This window comes from Geotrypetes seraphini, chromosome 19, assembly GCF_902459505.1.
Source record: "Geotrypetes seraphini chromosome 19, aGeoSer1.1, whole genome shotgun sequence".
Classification (NCBI taxonomy): Eukaryota; Metazoa; Chordata; class Amphibia; order Gymnophiona; family Dermophiidae; genus Geotrypetes; species Geotrypetes seraphini.
Window position 1 is genome coordinate 25854933 of NC_047102.1, and position 21811 is coordinate 25876743.

General features: G+C 42.6%; 1 protein-coding gene and 1 pseudogene across 8 annotated transcripts in view; both read left to right on the top strand.

Moving 5' to 3' along the window:
• USH1C (USH1 protein network component harmonin) overlaps positions 1–21811 on the top strand; it is a 154956-nt gene that overhangs the window by 32980 nt on the left and 100165 nt on the right. For all 8 annotated transcript variants that reach the window (XM_033928390.1, XM_033928393.1, XM_033928396.1 and 5 more), the window contains exons 4-7: positions 3600–3738; positions 8797–8905; positions 12274–12298; positions 15633–15690. In XM_033928390.1, coding sequence (XP_033784281.1) covers positions 3600–3738; positions 8797–8905; positions 12274–12298; positions 15633–15690 — 331 coding nt within the window. The remainder of the gene's footprint in view (positions 1–3599; positions 3739–8796; positions 8906–12273; positions 12299–15632; positions 15691–21811) is intronic.
• On the top strand, positions 736–2320 carry LOC117352331 (annotated as a pseudogene).

The window sequence follows — 21811 nt, forward strand, 5'->3', positions numbered from 1 at the left end:
GTCTCTTTAGCTATAAACTTTAGCCAAAAGGAAAGATTTATAAACTATAAAGAGTTTTACCTCATGCAAAATGGTCATTTCTTTAATAAGAGATTAACTAACTATTTTTTTCTGAGGCCCTCCAAGTACCTCCAAATCCAAAATGTGGCTCTGCAAAGGGTTTGAGTTGGAGACCACTGTCTTAGAATTATTGAATATTATCAATCTTGTCAGTATATTGACAAATATACAATATTTCTGTGATCAAAATTAGTTGCAGAGTGGCCTTATAAATTTAAGCAGTGGTGCTTAAACATAACATAACATAAGGCCCTCTTTTAATAAGTGCATGTTTAGCGCACGCTAAATCAACGTATGCGCTAACGCGTCCATAGGATAACATGCACGTGTTAGCGTTTAGCATAACGCACCTTAGTAAAAGTGGGGGTAAGTTTTATTTATATACCGCACAAATGCCTTTCGGTTCAAGACGGTACACAACAAAAATACATCAAGGAAAATTGTTAGCGTTGAAGACTGGTTGAACCATACCACAGCGCGTAGATATTCCCTGTCTGTCCCAGACCGGATCACAATCTATGCTTAGTGGTCTAAACAGTAAATGGTAGGAGAATAGAAGAATAAAACAGTATTAAAATCGCAGAAAAGAAGAAGAGAAAAATGAAATAAGAAAGAAAGCAGAGTGTAATCGAAATTAAAAAAAAAAAAAAAAATAGTTCATTTCAGCTCAGTTCCATGAAAGGCAATCGGGGGTATGATGACACAACAGACAAGCACACCGAGTCCACCCAGCACAGCAAGCAGGCCAAAGGGAGAAGGCAGACCCCAGAATATCCCTCGCTGTCAAACCACCATCAGCAGAAGGAGGAGTCGAGCCGACGACGAAGTCCGGTGTTGCCGACAGAGGAGAAGTCTCGGGGACACACACCCATCTATCTGCTTCCATCAAGGCCAATCCTCTGGAATGCAACACAAGTCCACAGGGATCTCCCGACATCAGAGGCTCCAGCACTAGAACAGGGCAGTGGGCCGCCGTTGAAGCAGGCCCTACCCGACGTGCAGGGGAGGATCCGATGACAAGGCCAACAGCACAGATAAGCGGAGATCTCCTGCCGCCGCCCCTTTTTCTTGCCGCCCTCGTCTCTCCCACCGCAGACCTCATCAACATGAAGGGAATGGCCTGACGTGAACCACAGTGGTGAGTAGGTCATAGAATGCAGCCGTTAACGGCCAATAGCAGGTGTTACGATTAAAGGCAATTAAAAGAATTAGAAAAAATAAAATAAAATGTTAAAATAAAAAATAAGGATGCAAAAATAACAGAAAATAAAGCAAATAAAACTATAAATAAACAAAAAAAGGCGGTAGGCCTCAACTCACAGCCTAACCTGCCGCCATCTTGAAAAAAAACAACCCCAAACCAGTAATCAATACTTAAAGCTGAATGTATTTTTATGGTTTCAGTTGTAATATTCACAGAAAATTAGTAAGATACACACATTCCAGTTGCTATATGTAACCCAACACCAGTTCCCTCCTCCCTCATGTTTTGCTACCCATTTCCCACTACTGCCTTTCTTATCTATTCTAAGTATGTCCGAGATCTGTTACAGCGGTGACCTCCACCATCTCTGCTGGCAGGCTATTGCAGCCCTTACTGTCCTCAGTTTTGATTCTTACATTGATAACTGAAGATCCCTCTTCTTTTCTGTTTTCTCTTTTCCCCTCCATGCTCGCATCCTCTCACCTGTCCTTTCTTTTCCTCTTCCTTACTGTTCACATCTCTTTTCCACCTTTCACTTCTTCTCTTTTCTTCCTTCTATTGCTTCTGTCCATGGCCATGTTAGAGTGCTGTAGGGAAAAAGTCGCTAGAGTCTATTAATTCTAGGCTCCAGCTGGTTATGAAAAGTGGAAAATATGTGCTGGGCTACGAACAGACTTTGAAAATGATCCGACAGGGCAAAGCCAAGTTGGTCATCCTTGTAACAACTGTGCAGCACTAAGAAAATCGGAGATTGAATATTATGCCATGCTGGCAAAAACTGGCGTACATCATTACAGTGGTAACAACATTGAATTGGGAACAGCATGTGGAAAATACTACAGAGTATGCACATTGGCCATCATTGATCCAGGTGATTCTGACATCATTAGAAGCATGCCAGAGCAGACCAGTGAAAAATGAAACCGCTTTACTACTTGGGACCTGGTTTGGCCACTTTTGGAGACAGGATACTGGGCTTGATGGACCTTCGATCTGTCCCAGTATGGCAATGCTTATGTACTAAATGAATGCTGAATAGTGAACACTCTCTTAAGAGGATGCCATTTAAATGAGGAAAAGATCTCAAGATTATTTTTGCTATGCATAGTTTCAAGCCAACACATTAAGGCATAAATTATATTGCAATTCACAGTGGGAATACAGTACTCCCCCCGATATTCACGGGGGTTCCGTTCCGGGAAACCCCGCGAATGCTGAAAAAATGCGAATACTGTTTTTAGCGGGAGGAGACAGGAGAGGGCAGCCGGAGCACCAGCAAGTGAAGGAAATCACTCGCGGTATGCTCCAACCGCCTCTTCCTGCACTAAAGTCGAGCCTCACCAATCAGGAGCAGGATAGAAGGGTAGAAGGGTATAGATAGAGTATTACTATACAGGTCCTGGACCTGTTGGGCCACCGCGTAAGTGGACTGCTGGGCATGATGGACTTCTGGTCTGACCCAGCAGAGGCACTGCTTATGTTCTTATGTTCTTATGTTGCTCGCCTTTTCTCATTCTATGTCACCATATAGTGGTGCTAGAAAAGGTTGTAAAAAAGAGCGACTAAGATGATAAAGGGGATGGAACGCCTCTCATATGAGGAAAGACAAAAAAGGTTAGGGCTTAACCAGTTTCGCCCGAAGGCTTTTTCAAGAATGAGTTCCCCCCTTCTTGTTTTGCTCCACAGCATCCTGACATAGAAGAACACACATCGGGATGCTGTGGAGCAAAACAAAAGGGGGGAACTCGTTCTTGAAAAAGCCTTCGGGCAAAACTGGTTGAACCTTAAGGTCCTGCCCGAGGTTTAAAAAAAGAATGAAGAAATAGCTAAAGCTAAGTACAAAAGTTGTATAAGAAAAGTTTTTATCGATTTGCACAAAACATAGAATATAGAGCACAAGCACTTTAAAAAAAAACTAAGGTCTGATGATGAATAAAAGCCAGAAAGAGAAACAAGCCTTCAAATAATTTGGCTGGTGGTTGGCTGGAACTGAAGACCATAGAGGTACTTAGAAATGTACTATCTGAAAAAAAGATTGCTTAGAAATTAGGCACTTTGAAGTTTATTATATGCCGTTGTGGATTGATGGTGTATATTACATAGACAACGTCATAAACAACATTGGGCTATTTTAATACATTTGTTTTTATTTCTACATATTATCTTGAGGAGTGGACTAACATAGTGACCATATCATTTCACTCGGTTTAGGATGGTAGCCACTGTTCCTTATTTGCCAATTTCTTCCTGGAGGCTTGATGTAATCGTACTATTTTAAACTGTTTTTTTTAATGTCGATATCAGATAACACTAGCACAAAATTTTGTGTCTGCAGAAAGCTAAAGGAAGTAAGGCTGGATCGATTACATCCTGAAGGGCTCGGATTAAGTGTACGAGGAGGTCTGGAATTTAATTGCGGCCTTTATATTTCTCAGATCTTGAAAGGAGGGCAAGCAGACAATGTTGGCCTTCAGGTAAGGAAACGCTTGACCTTTCAGCTGTTGGAAATATTTTTATATACCTATTTGTAATGAAACCAGTTGTTTTCATAGCACATTGAAGATAAAATGCCTTCAGAGGGAAATTTTTCACTGCGACCCGGATTCTGTAAAACGGCGCCTAAATCGGCCTGTGTGTAGAAAAATGGCGCCAGCTGTGTGTCGTAGATAAAAATAGGAGTGGGGAAAGGACATGTTCAACCAACCTCAAGGGTAACCAATTTATTGAAATGATGTGACTTATATAACATGTACAGAAAATATATAATAAGCCTAAGTCCTTTCATCCTTTTTGTACTGGACCCCAACACAGTCCATGTTTCGGCTTGAGCAGCCTTCCTCAGGGGTATATGAGTGAAGCCTCTGAAACAGAGCAGCAAAAATGTGTATCCAAATACATATAAATCATACATAATAAACAAATAACGATAAAATGGATGAAACATAAAACAGTTTGAACAAGTTACTTTTTCTGTTCTTGCGTGACTGGAATTGACATCCTTCTTGCCTTTTTCTGTGAACTCTTATATTGTGCAAGGCTTTCCCTCCTTTCTTTGGTTGGTTCTGCTCATCGTAGGCCTGAAAACGGAAAATTTATGCTTAAAATATTATCTAAATTCTGAACTTTTGTGAGGCCCTCTAGCTGTAGCTGATAGAGCTTAGTTAGGTTTATAGGTAAATTCGGCACTGGGCCTGTCATTTTGTAATGAGTATAACTTAAATTTAATGAGTAGGTGGTTGTTGGCAGATAGAGCGACAGTCTGCATATGATGTTAAGGATTGATTTAAGGCAGTGTCCCCACAAACTTTCTCGAGCTGCGGCACACTAAAGCTCACACCTGAACTTCGTTTCTCCACCGGTTAGAGGATGTAAATTTAAAAGTCATCATCAACATCTTCTCGCACATCAAGCAGCATTATGGGGTAAAGACCTTGAACAATTACTACCTATGGAGAATTCAGGAAACGTCTGAAAACACATCTATTCCTGAAATACTTAGGAAACCAACCTATTCAATCTTAGTCCTTAATAACTGAGCGCAAGAACCACCTGTCGCTAAATCTGTACTTTGTTTATTCATTCAATCTGTAACATTGTTTATTCACTCAATCTGTAAGTTTTCAAGTTTCAAGTTTTTATTGATATTTAATGGATCGCTTATTTAATTTACTAAGCGATGTACAATTGAATAAATCAAAACAGACAAACAGGGAGTGCTGACGAACAAAATAACTTCAAAGTTATTGGGTAAAACTTACATGAGTCGTGAGGAAAAGGGGGGAAAAGTTACAATTCTGTGATAAGAGAAGAAGAAAAACAGTGATGCGAAGAACAAAAGGAAGGGTAAATTTGATTTAAAACTTGAGACGTCATATTATTGGATGGAAGGTAAAAGATTGAATACGTCTTTAAAAAGGTGAGTTTAAAAATTTTTTTTTAAACGATGATAAGTCTTTTTCTTCTCTGATATACTGTGGTAAAAAATTCCACAGTTGAGGGGCCATAACCGAGAACATGTCATGTCTTCTGGTGCCTATGATTTTCAGGGAAGAAATGGAAAGAAGGTTATGGGAAGTCGAACGGAGAAGCCGAGAAGTGTTATACGGTATTAGCATCCGGGTGATAAATTGAGGCTCATTAAATCTAATCATTGTAAACCGCATAGAACTTCACGGTTCTGCGGTATATAAACTGTTATTATTATTATTATCATCACATCGACATCTGCGCATGCGTGAAGACCCTTCAGATGAGCCCTGAGACGCCAGTAGGGGATGCCAGCAGGAAAGAGGGTCTGGAGAGGAGCCGGCGCTGTCTGACTGCCTACAGGCTGTGCCTCTCGCTGGTGCTTCTCCTCCTCCCCAGTGTGCCACGGCACACCTGAAATTTCAGGAGGGCGCACTAGTGAGCTGTGGCACACAGTTTGCGATAGGTTTAAGGTAGGTCCTAGCTAGTACTGAACACTTTAAAATTCCATATGCAGAAAGAGAGCTGACAGGCATGATAAAGCCAACAGCATCTGAAATTTCATCCACTTCCATTATTTAACTAAATCTCTACACGTTTTCAAGTTGGGGGAATCCTGCGAGAACAAGCATAAAGATCTTTTTGTCATAACATCAGTTTCGGGCTTGTTCTTTATCTCAGTCCATATCATCCTAACATCTTTCTGAAGTTTTCTAGCTGGTTTCGGATGTTTCTCGTGTTCAGGCACTTAGCCTGAAGCATTTATTGTTATGAATTCTGCTCATATTTCTCCGCTCAGTTTGAACAGAGAGCCCTGGGCCTTTTTGCGCATTAATTTGAGTCACCTCTCTTGTTCTTCTGAAACACAGCCTCCCAACAATTAACACTGAAGTGATTTACTGTGGAGTACAGTGCAAATAGAATAGAAACTGATTATGAAACATCAGGGTTGTTCAGTGTTGGTCCTTGAGACCTGTTTGCACAGTGCATGCAAAAAAGATTTCATGCATATTAACTGAGGAAATCCTGAAAACCCGACTGGGTTGCGGACCTTGAGGACCGACATTGAGCCCCCCTGGCATACATGACATTTATTTTAATCGCTGAATCTACCCTATGAATCAACTGCTGTATTTCCTTTTAATATGGCTTTCTTTAGCAATACTGTACTTTTGAAATGTTTATCTAGAAGAAAAATTAAGAGCATTAATTACTATTCCATCTTGCAGTCATTTTGGTCAAGATGTGGTATGATATTTTCCGTAAGACCAGGGTGTAAAAGCTCAGTCCTTGAGGGCTGAAAAACAGGTCTAATTTTGAGGATATTCCTAACGAATGTGCATGAGATTTGCATGCATGCTACCTTTGCATTATGCAAAGATCTTATGCAGATTCATTGGATAATCTGAAAACCTGAGTCCAAATAAGCATAAGGGCAAAATCTGTAATTCAGTCTTAAGAAGTCCTTAAAACTACCTGATGTGGGCCATGTTTCGTCCTCACTTAGGTTGTATAAGGTGTAATAGGCATAAGGATGAGTGTCAGTGACGCGTACTCTATACCACATGTGCTGTTGGAGTTGTGCTTATGTGTTATGCTGCAGCCATGAGAAGAGAGTGTCAACTAGCAGTGCTGAGCATTAGCAAATGCGGTATAGAATGCACGTCATTGACACTCATCCGCTGCTGACTCCCTCACTCGCCTCTCTGCTCCACGAGGCTCCCGGCTGGTGAGAGTGCTTTGGGCCTTGCGCCATGGCTCCCCTCCCTTTTAAGGGGGAGTCGGGCCGATGACGCTGTGGGGTGGGCAGAGCTAACTCTCGCTTTCCGCTCTCTCCTCCGCCGCCGCCGCTGACTTCCTCCGCCGCCGCTGCTGACTCTCTCACTCGCCTCTCTGCTCCACGAGGCTCCCGGCTGGTGAGAGTGCTTTGGGGTCTGACCATTGCTCTATAAAGCGGCATTATGACCCTCTCCGATCTACTCGTGATTCCATTCTTTATCATGCCCAACATCCTATTTGCTTTCTTTGCCGCTGCCACACATTGTGCTGACGGTTTCAGGGTCCTATCTATCAGTACACCCAGGTCCTTTTCTTGTTCGCTCTTACCCAGAGTTGCACCTGACATTCTGTACTCGTATTCCTTATTTTTTCTGCCTAAATGCCTAAAAGTGATGCTTTCTGTCCCCTCAAAAAAAACCCATTTAATCCATTTGTACACTGCTGTTTTCTTCATGGCATTATCCCCATAAATTTAGACTAACGTCCCTGATTTCACTTCCACTCTTGTCAAGTTTAACAAGAAATTTAATATTTGTTTGTTGCTCTAGTTCAAGCTCTGACATTCTCACGACGGGCACACAAAAACATGCAACAATAATGAATGCCACTCCTCAAGACACCGCCACATGTCGACACAAACACAGCTATAAAACACTGATACACCAAGGTTATGAAACCTTACCAAGCTGTTTGTACAGTGCTGCCAATGTGAACACATGGTGGCAAATTAATGAACTTAATTGTGAGACATAGTATAAATGGCGCCTTAACCCAGCTGTGATCCCCAGAGTTAATTCCCCTATCCTGACACCCCCCTCCTGAACAAGATCCCCTCGATCCAGACCCACCAAACAAGGTCCTTCCCTGAGTTAAAGCCCCTGGAACAAGACCAACCCCCAATTAAGCAACCTCACCCCACAAGGCATTCCACTCCACCCCTAAGGCCATACATTATTTCCCTGTTGGCCTATGGGATCTCTGGGCAGGAGTGATCTCCAGTTGCTCCTACCCTTCTGGCACAATCCCTTAAAATGGCTTCTCTAGCAGTAGTCTTGTGCAACAACTACTAGGGGTCATGTTTTCTTAGGGGCACTGTTATCAATGTGCACTACCATCAAGATGTGTTATTTTACCACTAATTAAAGTTTCAAGTTTATTAGTATTTTGATATACCGACCATCACATGTATCTGGTCGGTTTACAATAGTAAGAAGATTTAAAAAAATAAATAAATAAAATTTTTTAAAATAAAAGTTAAATCTAAATATAGGAGAAAATAAAATCTCTATGGAAGTAGGGGGAAGAAGGTCAGGGCAAAGGCTTGATTACAAAGGATACGAAGCGAAGGAAAAAGAGGAGAGGGAAAGATTTGTAAATTACATTGTATAAATCAAAATAAATGAGGGAAGAGGGGGAGGGTAAAACAGAAGGAAAGGATGGGGTATCACTTCCTAGAAGCGTTTTTTATTTTCCCATGTTTATTTGGGGATTCAGTTGGAATTTTGATAAGCTACTTTAGCCCAGGTCCATTTTTTTGCATTGAGATCTAGTTACTAATAACTGGGTGAACAGTAAAATAATGCATTTTAATATTGATAACTCCCCCCTCCCCCCCCACACACAAAAAAAAAAGGCTAAATAATTTTCAGGTAAAAAAATTTGTGCATTATCTTTTTCCCTTTTTAAAATTTATTTTCAAGGCCCTAGGAATAATGAGATTCTGTCAGACTATGCAGCTCTTCTTCATTTCTGTTCACCCCATTTAGCCCTCTCTTTTCCCCATGCAGATTGGAGATGAGATAGTGCGAATAAATGGATATTCCATCTCTTCATGTACTCACGAGGAAGTAATTAATCTTATCAGCTCAAAGAAAACGGTCTCTGTCAAGGTGAAGCGTAAGTCATGCAGAATATTCTATGTATTGCTAATTGTTGCAAACACAGGAGAGTCAGTAAACTCTGCGCGAAGAACAGCCAAACCCAGTGGAAAAAAACAGAGCATGCCTGGTCTTCAGAAACCCTTTTTATTGATAGAACCAATGGTAAAATCCATGTAAAGCAATCTTGTCAATCACAAGAACATGTGGAAAGTCATGGACTCGACACGGACCGTGTTTCGGCTACAATGACTGCATCAGGAGTCCTTCACCCTCATCTTGATGACTATCAAACTTGCTCCTTCTTAAGCCTCCTTCTCAGTTTCCACTACCATATTAAGATGAGGATAGTCATTAAGGGCTCCTTTTACCAAGATGCGCTAGCGTTTTTAGCGCGCGCTAAAGATTAGCATACACAAACCACATGCTAAATGAAAAATACGCAAGCTCTATGGAGGCGCTAAAAATCCGTTAGGGCACCTTAGTAAAAGGAGCCGTAAGATGAGGATGAAGGATTCCTGATGCAGACATTGTAGCCGAAACACGGTCTGTGCCGAGTCCATGACTTTCCACATGTTCTTGTGATTGGCAAGATTTGTTTTACATGAATTTTATTATTGGTTATTAAGAGGGTTTCTGAAGACCAGGCACACTCTGTTTTTTACCTTGGATTTTGATACTTATCGTAATATCCTTAAAATTTCACATTCTTTTAGATTATAGTTTATTAAATGTATCTATCAAAAACTATAATAATCATTTCTAGACATTATTTGACTTTTCAGTATCCTTCGCCATTGCGATTAATGTACAAAACAGAATTTTCTTTAACTTTTTCTTGCCAGGGGGCAAAACGGTGGAATATGCTGCCAAAGTTGATACGTCATGAAACTAATTACAAAATCTTTCGTAAAAAGTTAAAAACTTGGCTCTTCCAGAAGTTTCTTGCATGATGAATCTCATGTTTAGGTCTTAATGAGGTCATTTTACTAAGCTGCTCTAAAAAGTGGTCTGTGCTATGACTAGCATGTGGGTTTCATGCGCGTTGAGGCCATTTATAGCGTTATTTTCCATGTTTACAATAATGGCCATGCGTTAATTTTCCCATTAGCATGTGGGTACCCGTCACTGAAACAGCTGTCTCAGCTACTTTATTGATGACTGTTGCTTTATCCCCAGACAAAGATTGGATTCTTAAATTGTTCTTAAATTGTGGAGTACTGTGTCCAGTACTGGTCGCCGTACCTCAAGAAGGACATGGCGGTACTTGAGAGAGTCCAGAGAAGAGCAACTAAGCTAATAAAGGGTATGGGGGACCTCTCATATACTGACAGACTGAAAAAGCTGGGGCTTTTCTCGCTGGAAAAGCAACGACTTAGAGGAGACATGATAGAAATCTTCAAGATCATGAAGGGCATAGAAAAAGTGGACAGGGACAGATTTTTCAAACTAAGGGGAACCACAAGTACAAGGGGGCACTCAGTGAAATTGAGAGGGGAAAGGTTTAGAACAAATGCCAGGAAGTTCTTTTTCACCCAGAGGGTGGTGGATACATGGAACGCGCTACCGGAGGATGTGATAAGCAGAAGCACGCTACAGGGCTTCAAAGAAGGTTTGGACAGGTACCTGGAGGACAAAGGGCTTGAGGGGTACAGATAAGAGTAGAGGTAAGGTTATAGGGATAGGATTAGAGGTAAATGGTAAAATTAGTCAGAGACCACGGTTCAGGCAGTGGGCCTGATGGGCCGCCGCGAAAGCGGCCGCTGGGCGAGATGGACCTCTGGTCTGCCTCAGCGGAGGCAACTTCTTATGTTCTTATGTTCTTCAAAAATAGATCAAAGGACTTCCTGGGGTTCAAAATACAGATTTTTCCTGACGTTTCGAGAGAAACGCAGAAGAGAAGACGAGAGTTTCTAATTTTGAAACCAGGGGTAACCCAATTAGGGGGTGTTTTCTTTTTACGTTATCCCTGCAAGTGTATTATTAGATACCGCTCTTTAAAATCTGTTTTTGTAGATCCTTCCCATTTAGTTAGTTTTCTCTCTCTAAAACGCTTGGAGAATGAAGGTGTTTTTCTTATTTTGATGATTTTTGTTTAAAATCTTAAGTCTTAGATTACACTTTCTGAACAAGGGACAGATTCAATACAAATGCCAGGAAGTTCTTCTTTACCCAACGGGTGTTGGACACCTAGAATGCGCTTCCAGAGGACGTTATAAGGCAGAGTACGATACTGGGGTTTAAGAAAGGATTGGACAATTTCCTGCTGAAAAAGGGAATAGAAGGGTATAAATAGAGGATTACTACACAGGTCCTGGACCTGTTGGGCCACCGCGTGAGCGGACTGCTGGGCATGATGGACCTCGGGTCTGACCCAGCAGAGGCATTGCTTATGTTCTTATGTTCTTAGATGTTTAAGCTTGGAAAATAATTTTGAAAATTTAATAAAGAAAAAAAAAAAAGCATGTGGGTACTAGTGTGTGAGCCCTTAATTACACCGATTGACTAGGCGATAAGGTCTCCTGCACTAACCACACATTAATTGGTTATCATGCATCAATGCCCAAGCATTAACCTATTAGCACAGCTGTGCCCACTCTCTGTCCCCAAACACACCCCAGCACTAAAAAAAAAAAAAAAAAAAATTTGCACACGGGTAGCGCAAAAAATACTGCGGGATACCTGAGTGTGCCTTGCACTAGTGCTTTTGTATGTGTGGTAAGCACGCGTTAGTGGCTAGTACCGCAGCTTAGTAAAAGGGCCCTAATGTTTGTAATTTATGTTAATTCTGGGTATGCCCAACTCGTTTTATTGTGAGTGGCACTGAACTCACGAGCAGAGAATGACAGGGTGACAAAATTCATCACCGTTCCCGTCCCCGCGGATAATCGTGGGAAATAATCCCATGTCATTTTCTAGTGTCTATTTCAACCTCGGTCCTTCTACACCAGCATTCTTCAAAGCCAAGCTTGCGGGTCAGTGGTTGTGGCCATTCATACTCTGATTCTTAGGTGAGCCAAGGATAATGAAGCCATTGTGACATCACTGATGTGGTTGGCTTTTAGGCACTGATGGAATGAGGCATTATGACATCACAATATCTGCTCTGGATACCAGAGACTGTCATTCTGTAGTGTCTGTTTCAACCTCAGTCCTTCTACACCAGCATTCTTCAAAGCAAAGCTTGCGGGTCAGTGGTTGTGGCCATTCATACTCTGATTCTTCCCTCTCTCCTTAAAGAATGACATGAAGATGGTTTCCCGCGGTTATCCGCGGGGACGGGAATGGTAATGAATTTTGTCACCGTGTCATTCTCTACTCACGAGTTACCTATGGGCTACTAATGTCTATTGTAATGTATAATGTGATTCTTCCTTTGTATTTCAGACGTTGGCTTGATACCTGTCAAAAGGTAAGTGAGATTCCTGACATTTATATTTCCCCCAATATTTCCAGTTTTACTGTTTGTCTATTGGCCTTTTACTCATAATGGCGAGCCTTGTACTGCAATATTTAAATACAACTTACTGTAGATCACAATAAACACGCTTTGCCCCTCCCGTCAGGGTGGACAATTGTTTCGGTTAAAAATTTTCCTTTCCCAGATAAGGAATAGAGATGTAGAGTACAAATGTACAGAGGTTCTGCAAATCCTGTATATTTTCAGAGGATATCCTTGTGTGGTGCCTAGGCTCTTACTATTTTATTTATTTATTCAATTTTCTGTACTGTTCTCTTAGGGGACCTCAGAATAGTTTATATGAATTTATTCAGCTACTTGAGCATTTTTCCCTGTCTGCCCCAGTGGGCTCACTATCTAATGTACCCAGGGCAATGGGGGGATTAAATGACTTGCCCAGGGTATCAAGGAACAGCATGGGTTTGAACCCATAACCCCAGGTTGTTGAGGCTGTAGCTTTAACCACTGCGCCACTCTAGAAATGAAAATGTAGTAGAAGTGAGCCAGGTAAAGGACAATCAAGTCATCGTGACATCACTGATGAGGTTGGTTCTTAGGCATTGGTGGAACGAGGCATTATGATGTCACAATACCAGCTTTGGTTATCGGAGGCGGAAACTTTTCACACTATTTATTTAAATTTTTTTTTTTTTTTTTTTCCTTGAAATTTTATTGAGTTTCGGAAAAAAAACCCGCATTAAATTGGCCTTCGTTATTAAAGCATCCCTGTTGTGTGCGAGACAGATGCCTTAAGTTTAGGCCTTTTTGAAATGCTGGCCTACAGTTAAGGTGTCTATTAGGGGGGAAAAAAAGGCATGATTCTCTAAAGCAGGGGTGTCCAACTCAGTCACATTGAGGGGGCCGAAATCCAAAACACAGGCTGTCGCGGGCCAGACCCCGCCCAATCTTTACCCCAGACCGTGCCCCCATAATAATACTAATTATAACACCATTTTTTCCATTCATTTTTCATATTCTATATACACACACAATATAATAGTAATGGTTAACCACAAAATTAAACTACGCAAAACACACTGTATGCTTCTCAATATTCATTCCTACCAGAACACAGATAACCCCATGCAAATATGGGACCAAGAACTAAAAGTACTAATATATTTTTTTTTTAAAAAGTTTATTAGGATTTTTTTTTATAGTTTCAAGTTTATTAGGATTTTATATACCGCCTATCGAGGTTATCTAAGCGGATTTTACAGTCAGGTACTCAAGCATTTTCCCTATCTGTCCCGGTGGGCTCACAATCTATCTAACATACCTGGGGCTATGGAGGACTGAGTGACTTGCCCAGGGTCACAAGGAGCAGCGCGGGGTTTGAACCCACAACCCCAGGGTGCCTAGGCTGTAGATCCAACCCCTGTGCCACACACTCCTTAACACCCTAAAATTCAAGATTCTGCCTGCAGTACAACCCCCAGAGAAAAAGAAACAAATGTATTTCTTCCTGAGCAGTGCAAAAGATAGAAAGCAGATTAAAAGCTCAAAATTGACACAATTCAAACACTAACTTGAAAATACAGTGGTTCCTTGGTTTGCGAGCATAATTCGTTCCAGAAGCATACTCACAATCCAAAGTTCTCGTATAGCAAAGCAACTTTCCCCATAGGCCATAATGGCAACTCGGATGATTCATTCCACCCGACCCCCGAGCCAACATCTGACCCTCGAGCTGACGCCCAAACAGACCCCCGAGCCGACACCCGACCCAACCCCAGGAACTGGTAGTATTGCTACCCCCAAGGCCACTGGTTCTGCTCCCTCCCTTCGCAATTGCCTCCTCCTCCCTTCAACCCACTGACCGGCCCTGTCCTTACCTGTGCGCCGCTGGTGTTAGAAAGTGTCGGTTTTCTGCTGGGCCACTGCTGGGCCTTGAGCATCTGTGCATGCTCGAGGCCTTCTGGATCTCATCCTCTCCGAGATTCTCATGAGATCTCAAGTCCCAGCAGCGGCCCAGCAGAAAGCCGACACTTTCTAACACCAGCGGCGCACAGGTAAGGACAGGGCTGGTCAGTGGGGGGAGGGGGGAGGGGGGAGGAGGCAATGGCGAAGGGAGGGAGCAGAACCAGTGGCCTCAGGGGGAGCAATACTGCCGGTTCCCGGGGTCGGGTCGAGTGGGGGCTCGCAAATAGAGCCAATGCTCGGGTTGTGAGCTACAGTTTGCTCGAGTGTTTTGCTCGTCTTGCAAAACACTCGCAAACCGAGGTTTGACTGTAAAACCATTCCCCCTAACTTTGTTGTCTCCCTCCCTCCATGCTGTGCCTTCCTGGCCGGCCCCAACCTGGCAGTTTTATGCAGCCTGCGGTCCGATGCCCCTGGTGTCATCTTGTGGCCGGCTCCCTCTTCCTCATAGCTATAGTATGCATGGCTCCTCATGCGTCCTGCACCTGACCTGGAAGCCTTCTGTCTGACGTTGTAATGCGAGGAGCTGTTGCATGTGACTCCGTTCACATTATGGCTGTGAGGAGGAGGGAGCTGGCCACAAGGTAAAACTGGGGCATTGGACTGCGAGCCACATAAAACGACCAGGCCGGCCGGATTTGCCCCCACGGGCCTTGAGTTTGACACCTGTGCTCTAAAGGATGCCGATGCCAACATCAGCATCCTTTAGAAGTACACAACTTGGTAGGTACATTTTATGAAGTGCTGTGCATCAGTTCTAGTGCGTGGGTCTGAAAAGAGGGCGTGGCCAGGGGAGGAGACTGGATGAATCATGGATGTTCCTAAAATTTATGCACGCTGTTATAGAATATGGCTGATGCACACACAAGTTAGGTACAGATATTTAGGCCTGCTTTTTCCTTGCCTAAATGGGTGTACGTACCTTTTTATAGAATCATGCTAAGTGCCGTTCTAGTTGGCACCAATTTTTTGGGCCCTATGTGCAGATATTCAGTGGTACAATTCATTTAGGTGCACTGACTATTCGTGGTAGCCCTAGACATGGGATTTAAACAGTCTGGAGCCTCTCTTGGCCCTTTAAATTGTTTTGACCATCGGGCGGTTTGTGTTTAATAGCATCATCTGTTGGGAAAAATGATTACACTAGAAAGTCATGAGGGCTGCCATCCTAACCTTAACCTATTTCTTTATATGTAATAAATGAGGCCACAGTGATGAGTCCCAATATAATATGTCTCTTTTTATTGTCTGTTTTAGGGACTCAAAGTCAAATTATGTTGCCAAATCTAATTGCTAGATTGTTTTGATTATATACTGACAACTGTTATTAATGAATCCGAATTATAAACTCTTCTGTAACCCACAGCTCTGCCGATGAACCTCTGAAATGGCAATATGCAGATCAGTTTGTGTCTGAAGCTGGGGTAAGGCATGACATTTTTTTTATTTATCGCATTGACTTGCAGATCATGAAAACTGCTTTTTATCCTGTTTCCTCAAGACCATGTATGAGCAGAAGGGAATAAAAATCTGAAAAAACCAATGCCACTGCAGCCTAGGGCAAGACTTCCAAAGTTATGTTATATGTAGTCTTATATCCTGCCAAATCCTTGCCAGGTGGCGTTTCAGGCGGGTTACAATTGGATGAGATTAGGTTACGTAGTGGGTACATGCAATGTGGAGTTAGGAATGATTCATGTGTTACATAGTAGTGATATACAATGTTGGATCAGATGAAGGTAAATTTGTTAAATAATAGATATATACAATGTGGGATCAGAGAACATAAGAATTGCCCCTCCCCCCCTCCCTGGATGTGCATATTATCTAATAACAAACCATTGTATTCTAACAAAATTTATTTGGATGGGTAAAAAGGCTAGAATTGCTTTAGTATCTCTACAAAAACCGATTACAAGATGAGATCCAAGATGGCCGCGAGCAACTGAGAGTGAGAAGACGCTCTCAGGAATTCATTTTCTTTATCTTACCTATAACCACGGAGATGCTGAAGAGGAGGGGAAAAAGCACTGCTGGAGCCTCGCGGCGCTTAGGAAACCCATCGCAGGCAACTATTGAAGATCTCCTGAGACGTATACAGCAGGGGCCGACTGTGTCCGGGAGTCGCCCGCTGGAACCGCGGGCTACGATTGAAGCCGCCGTGAGTTTCCCTGGGCTGGAGTCCACCCTGAGCCCAGACACCAGGACCCCGCCCCACAGCCGCAGAGTGCCAGCTCTCCACGGGAGGACAGTCTATCTGAAGTGGTGGACTCTTTCTCCCGGGAGGGTGTTTTGAGCTTGGCACTGAATGAGAGCTTGACTGCAGAGAAACCAGTGTTGGAGCAAGAAGAACAAAGCATTCAGGAGGGACCCAGGGCAGCTGAGGATAAAGCACAGACAGCAAGTATCTTTACAATTTCTAAACCCACTAATGTTACCCTGGATTCAATATGGGATTTAGTAATGTCTTTGGGACAGACTTTCACCACAAATTTGAAAAAAGATATTATAATAAAATACAAAAGTGGAAAAAATGGAAAAAGACCTTTTGGAAGTTAAACAGATACAATCCACTATGATTAGAGATAATTTGAATTTGAGAAGGAAGATAGAAATATTGGAAAATAATAGTCGAGCACATAATCTTAGAATTTTTAATTTCCCCAAAATTTCCTCAATATTAGCTAAAGAAATGTAAAAAAAAAATACTTTCATGAAATCTAAACTAAACTAAACTAAGCCTTAAGTTTATATACCGCATCATCTCCACGGAAGTGGAGCTCGACACGGTTTACAAAGCTTAAAAAAGAAGAGAGGGGAGAAGGGTTTACAAAGCATATTAAAGAGGGGATGTAGAACAGAATGAGTGAAAGTTATATGCTAGGGAAAAGCCAGGTTTTCAGTTGCTTTCGGAATAGTTGGAGGGAACCCAGGTTCCGCAGCGGGACAGTGAGATTGTTCCAAAGGCCCGTGATTTTGGAGAGGAGGGATTTTCCCAGTTTACCTGCATGGAGGATGCCGTGTAGAGAGGGGAAGGATAGTTTATGTCTGTGGGCTGATCTGGTGGTGGCAGGCGTCTGGGCGAGGAAGGATAGAGGGATTAGTGGCGGAAGGATGCCGTGAATGATCTTGAAGGCTAGGCAGGAACATTTGAAATGAATTCTGGAAAGTACTGGGAGCCAGTGAAGATTGGTAAGTAGTGGGGAGACGTGATCGGATTTGCGTTTAGCAAAAATCAGCTTGGCCGCAGTATTCTGGATAAGCTGGAGTCTGCGGAGACTTTTTTTTGTTAGGCACAAGTAGATGGCATTACAATAATCGAGTTTGGATAGGATGATGGATTGTACAAGGACGGTGAAATGTTTTTGGTGAAAATAGGATCTAACTTTCCTCAGCATGTGGAGGCTGAAGTAACAAGATTTTGCCAAGGAGTTCAGGTGATCATTGAGAGAAAGGGAGGAGTTGATGGTGATGCCGAGGACTTTGCTAGAGAATTCAAGGTGCAGAGCAGGGCCTGTAGGTAGAGTGAAGAGGGTGGGCAGGTGTGCTAGTTTTGGGCCGAGCCAGAGTAATTTTGTTTTTGATTCATTTAGTTTCATCTGTACAGAGAGGGACCAGGTGTAAAGTCTCGTTATGCATGAAGAGATGTTCTCTTGGAGGTTTGTAAGGTTTGAATCTGTTTCGAGGAGGATAAGGATATCGTCTGCATATGTGTAGGTTGTTTCAAGGGGGGATAGTTTGAGGAGCTTCAGGGAGGTCATATACATGTTGAAGAGAATAGGGGATAGGGGGGAGCCCTGGGGGACACCACAGGATGGTGTCCATGAAGCAGATTTGGAGCCGTTTGTGTTGACAATATAGGAACGAGCGCGGAGGAAGTTTGAGAACCAGTTTAGAACAGAGGAGTCTATTCCTATCTCTGAAAGTTGGTAGATTAGTATGTCATGGTGTACGACGTCGAAGGCCGCGGAGAGATCAAACTGTAGGAGAACAGCAAATTTTTTCCGTGCGTGTAGTTGTTGCACCTTTGAGATTAGGAAAACTAGGAGGGACTCGGTGCTGAAATTGGGCCTAAATCCGTATTGGTAATGTTGGAGAATGGAGAATCTCTCTAGGTAGGAGGAAAGCTGAGTAGCGACTATGGTCTCTAGAAGTTTTGTTAAAAGAGGGATGTTTGCTATGGGGCGGTAGTTCGATGGTGAGGAAGGGTCGAGATCGGCTTTTTTCAGAAGAGGGGATAAGGCAATGTGTCCCATTTCGGAGGAGAATAGGCCAGATAGTAAAACTTTATTTATAAGGTTTGTAAGGGAAGAGATGGCCTGCGCAGGGATGTTTTCGTAAAGGTAGGATGGGAAAGGATCTAGGATACACTTGCAGGATTTAAGTTTCAGGCAGAGTTTGGAGATCTGGGTCTCGGATACAAGTTCGAATGTAGTCCAAGATCTGTCGGCAGGGATAGGGTCAGAGTCTTTCGGGGAAAGAGAGTTGTAGGAGATAGCTGAGGGGAACGAACTCTTTATGATAGTGATCTTCTCATTGAAGAATTTGGCTAGGTCATTTGGAGATGGGAGGGGGGGAGGGGGCGGAGTTGTTTTTAGAAGTTAGGTTCCGCCAGATGTGAACAGTGTACTGTTTTGGTTTTTTGACTTGGAGATTTTATCTCCATAGTAAATCTTCCTAGCTTTTTTTAGCATGGAGTTGTAGAATTTGCTCATCTGCCATTTTTTTGCCCACTCACTCAGTTTGTTCAGGTCGCTCTGCAGGTCTTTGCATTCCTCAACAGTTCTGACCGTTCTGGAGAGTTTTGTGTCATCCGCGAACTTGATAACTTCGCACTTTGTCCCCGTTTCTAGATCATTAATAAATATATTGAACAACAGTGGTCCCAGCACTGACCCCTGCGGAGCACCACTTGTGACCCCTATCCAGTCAGAGTAGTGCCCCTTTACTCCTACCCTCTGCTTCCTGTCCGCCAGCCAATTTTTGATCCATCTGTGCACGTCCCCTTCCACCCCGTGACTCCACAGTTTCTTCAGTAGGCGTTCATGGGGCACCTTGTCGAAGGCTTTTTGGAAATCTAGATATACGATGTCTACGGGGTCACCTTGGTCCAATTGTTTACTTATCCCCTCAAAGAAATGCAGTAGATTCGTCTGGCATGATCGGCCTTTACAGAAACCATGCTGGCTTGATCTCATCAGATTATTTTTTTCTATATGCTCATTGATACCTTCCCTGATCAGTGATTCGGCCATCTTCCCCGGAACAGAGGTTAAGCTCACCGGTCTGTAGTTTCCCGGGTCGCTTCTCGATCCTTTCTTGAAGATCGGTGTAACATTCGCTATCTTCCAGTCCTCCGGGATTACCCCTGTTCTCAAGGACAGGTTGCAAATATGCCGCAGTAACTCTGCTGTTTCATCTCTGAGCTCTTTCAGTATTCTCGGGTGGATCCCGTCTGGGCCCGGAGCTTTGTCAGTTTTTAATCTATCTATCTGCCTGAGAACGTCTTCGAGGCTTACCTCCATGCATGATAATTTCCCCTCTTGATCTCCCCTGAAGATTTTTTCTGGTTCTGGCACACTGGATGTGTCTTCTATTGTAAAGACCGACGAGAAGAACTCGTTTAGCCTACCGGCCACCTCTTTTTCCTCTTTTACCACTCTCTTCCGGCCACCCTCATCCAGGGGTCCCACCTCCTCCCTCGCTGGCTGTTTCCCTTTCACATATCGGAAAAATGGTTTGAAATTTCTTGCTTCGTTGGCCAGTTTCTCCTCATACTCTTTCTTGGCTTTCCTGACTACTCGGTGACATTGTTTTTGATACTGCCTGTGCTCTCTCCAATTTCCTTCGGTTTTGTCTTTTTTCCACTTCCGAAATGATTTTTTCTTGTCTCCTATCACTTTCTTTACTTCACTGGTTATCCATGCAGGGTCCTTCGTCTGATTCTTTTTGGATCCTTTCCTAAATCTTGGTATATATAGGTTTTGCGCCTTGTTTACTGTGTCCTTGAATAGGGACCAGGCTTGGTCAAAGTCAAGGTGCCTACCAACACCTACCTGAAAAGTAGGTATGGTTGACTTAAGTGTCACTAGGCATCTGTGTTAGGCTCTGGTAAATTAGACCAGGAAAACCTTGGCCTAATTTAACAGTGCCTATACTAGGATGCATTTGAAACTTAAAACCATTAGGCTCAGTTTATCCAATCATTAGATCACTTAATCATCAAGTCTTATCTACTCTACTCTTGTCCTTCCCCCATCCTATGATTTTACCCCTCATTGTTTTCTTTTCTTAAAACCAATGTAGTAATACCCTCTTTCCCCTCGTTTCTGTTCATCCGCTGTTATGTTTAAGTTTGTTCTTGTTCGTATTTTTTGACATTCTTGTTTCCCCCTAATTTACTATGTACACTGCTTAGAAATTTTTATAAGTGTTTGTATCAAATTTTAAATAAACTTGAAACTAAGCCTATGTAGGCACCATGAAGCCTGATTCTAAAAAAGGCGCCGCGCAGTTGACAACCATGTTGACTGGCACTTATAAGATAGGGGCCGATAGGTGCTATTTATAGAGTCAGGCCCTTTGTACCGAAATACATCAGTTATCCGTGTTTTATGAGTAGAGTATATCTACTTTCAGGGCCCCTTTTACAAGGCTGCAATAGTGAGTCCTTGCAGTACTTGATGTTTCATGCTTGTTAGAATCCCTTCTTTCTTCTGTTCCTCTCATTTAAGGGGTAATAATGATGACATAACCCTACACAGCATGTTTTTCAGCCCAGTGCTGAAGTGAAGCTCCCTTTTGTTTCATCTGGTCGAAAGAGAAGCAAGCTTTCTTAACCAATCAGAGTGATGTGTTTAATATATGCTGTTGTGCTTCTGAATGCCATTGCATACTGTTGGTTTGGATGCTGCATCTTCCAAGCTATTTCTTCCTCCTGGTGAGTTTAAATTGGATCGGAACTCAGTGCTTCCCGTTCACTTCGTTCATCACAGCAGCATCTTTTAGCAGTCCCCTCGGTACGGCAATTATTTGATGATACCACACGCAAGACTATTTATTCAGTGGTTGCGCCTGCTTTGTGGAATGCCCTTCCTTTGGACCTGAGACAGGAGAATAACCCTAGCAAGTTCAAATCCAGTCTCAAAACATTTATTTATAAAGATGTTTATGAGACTTATAGCTAGGACTAAACGCACATGAGACTCAGACAATGGACACATATCAGATAATTCCCCTCTCCCCTTCGTTTTTCCCATCCCCCACTCCTCTTATTTTTATAAAATGTATCCCATTCATTTCCCTTTTGTAGCATGTATTACCAGTTATTTGTTGTATTTTATGTTGTCTTTTCCCTATGTTACTTATATTTTAAAATTTTTCTTTTATTATAAATTTTGTATAATGTACACCGCTTTGGTAATTAAAGTGGTATATCAAGCCTAAATAAACCTCTAACTTGCTTCTATTCAGTCCAGTGGTTATATGACCACATCTGGTCCACTTTGGCAGACTTGTCTCTTTTGATCTCAGACAACTTTTTAA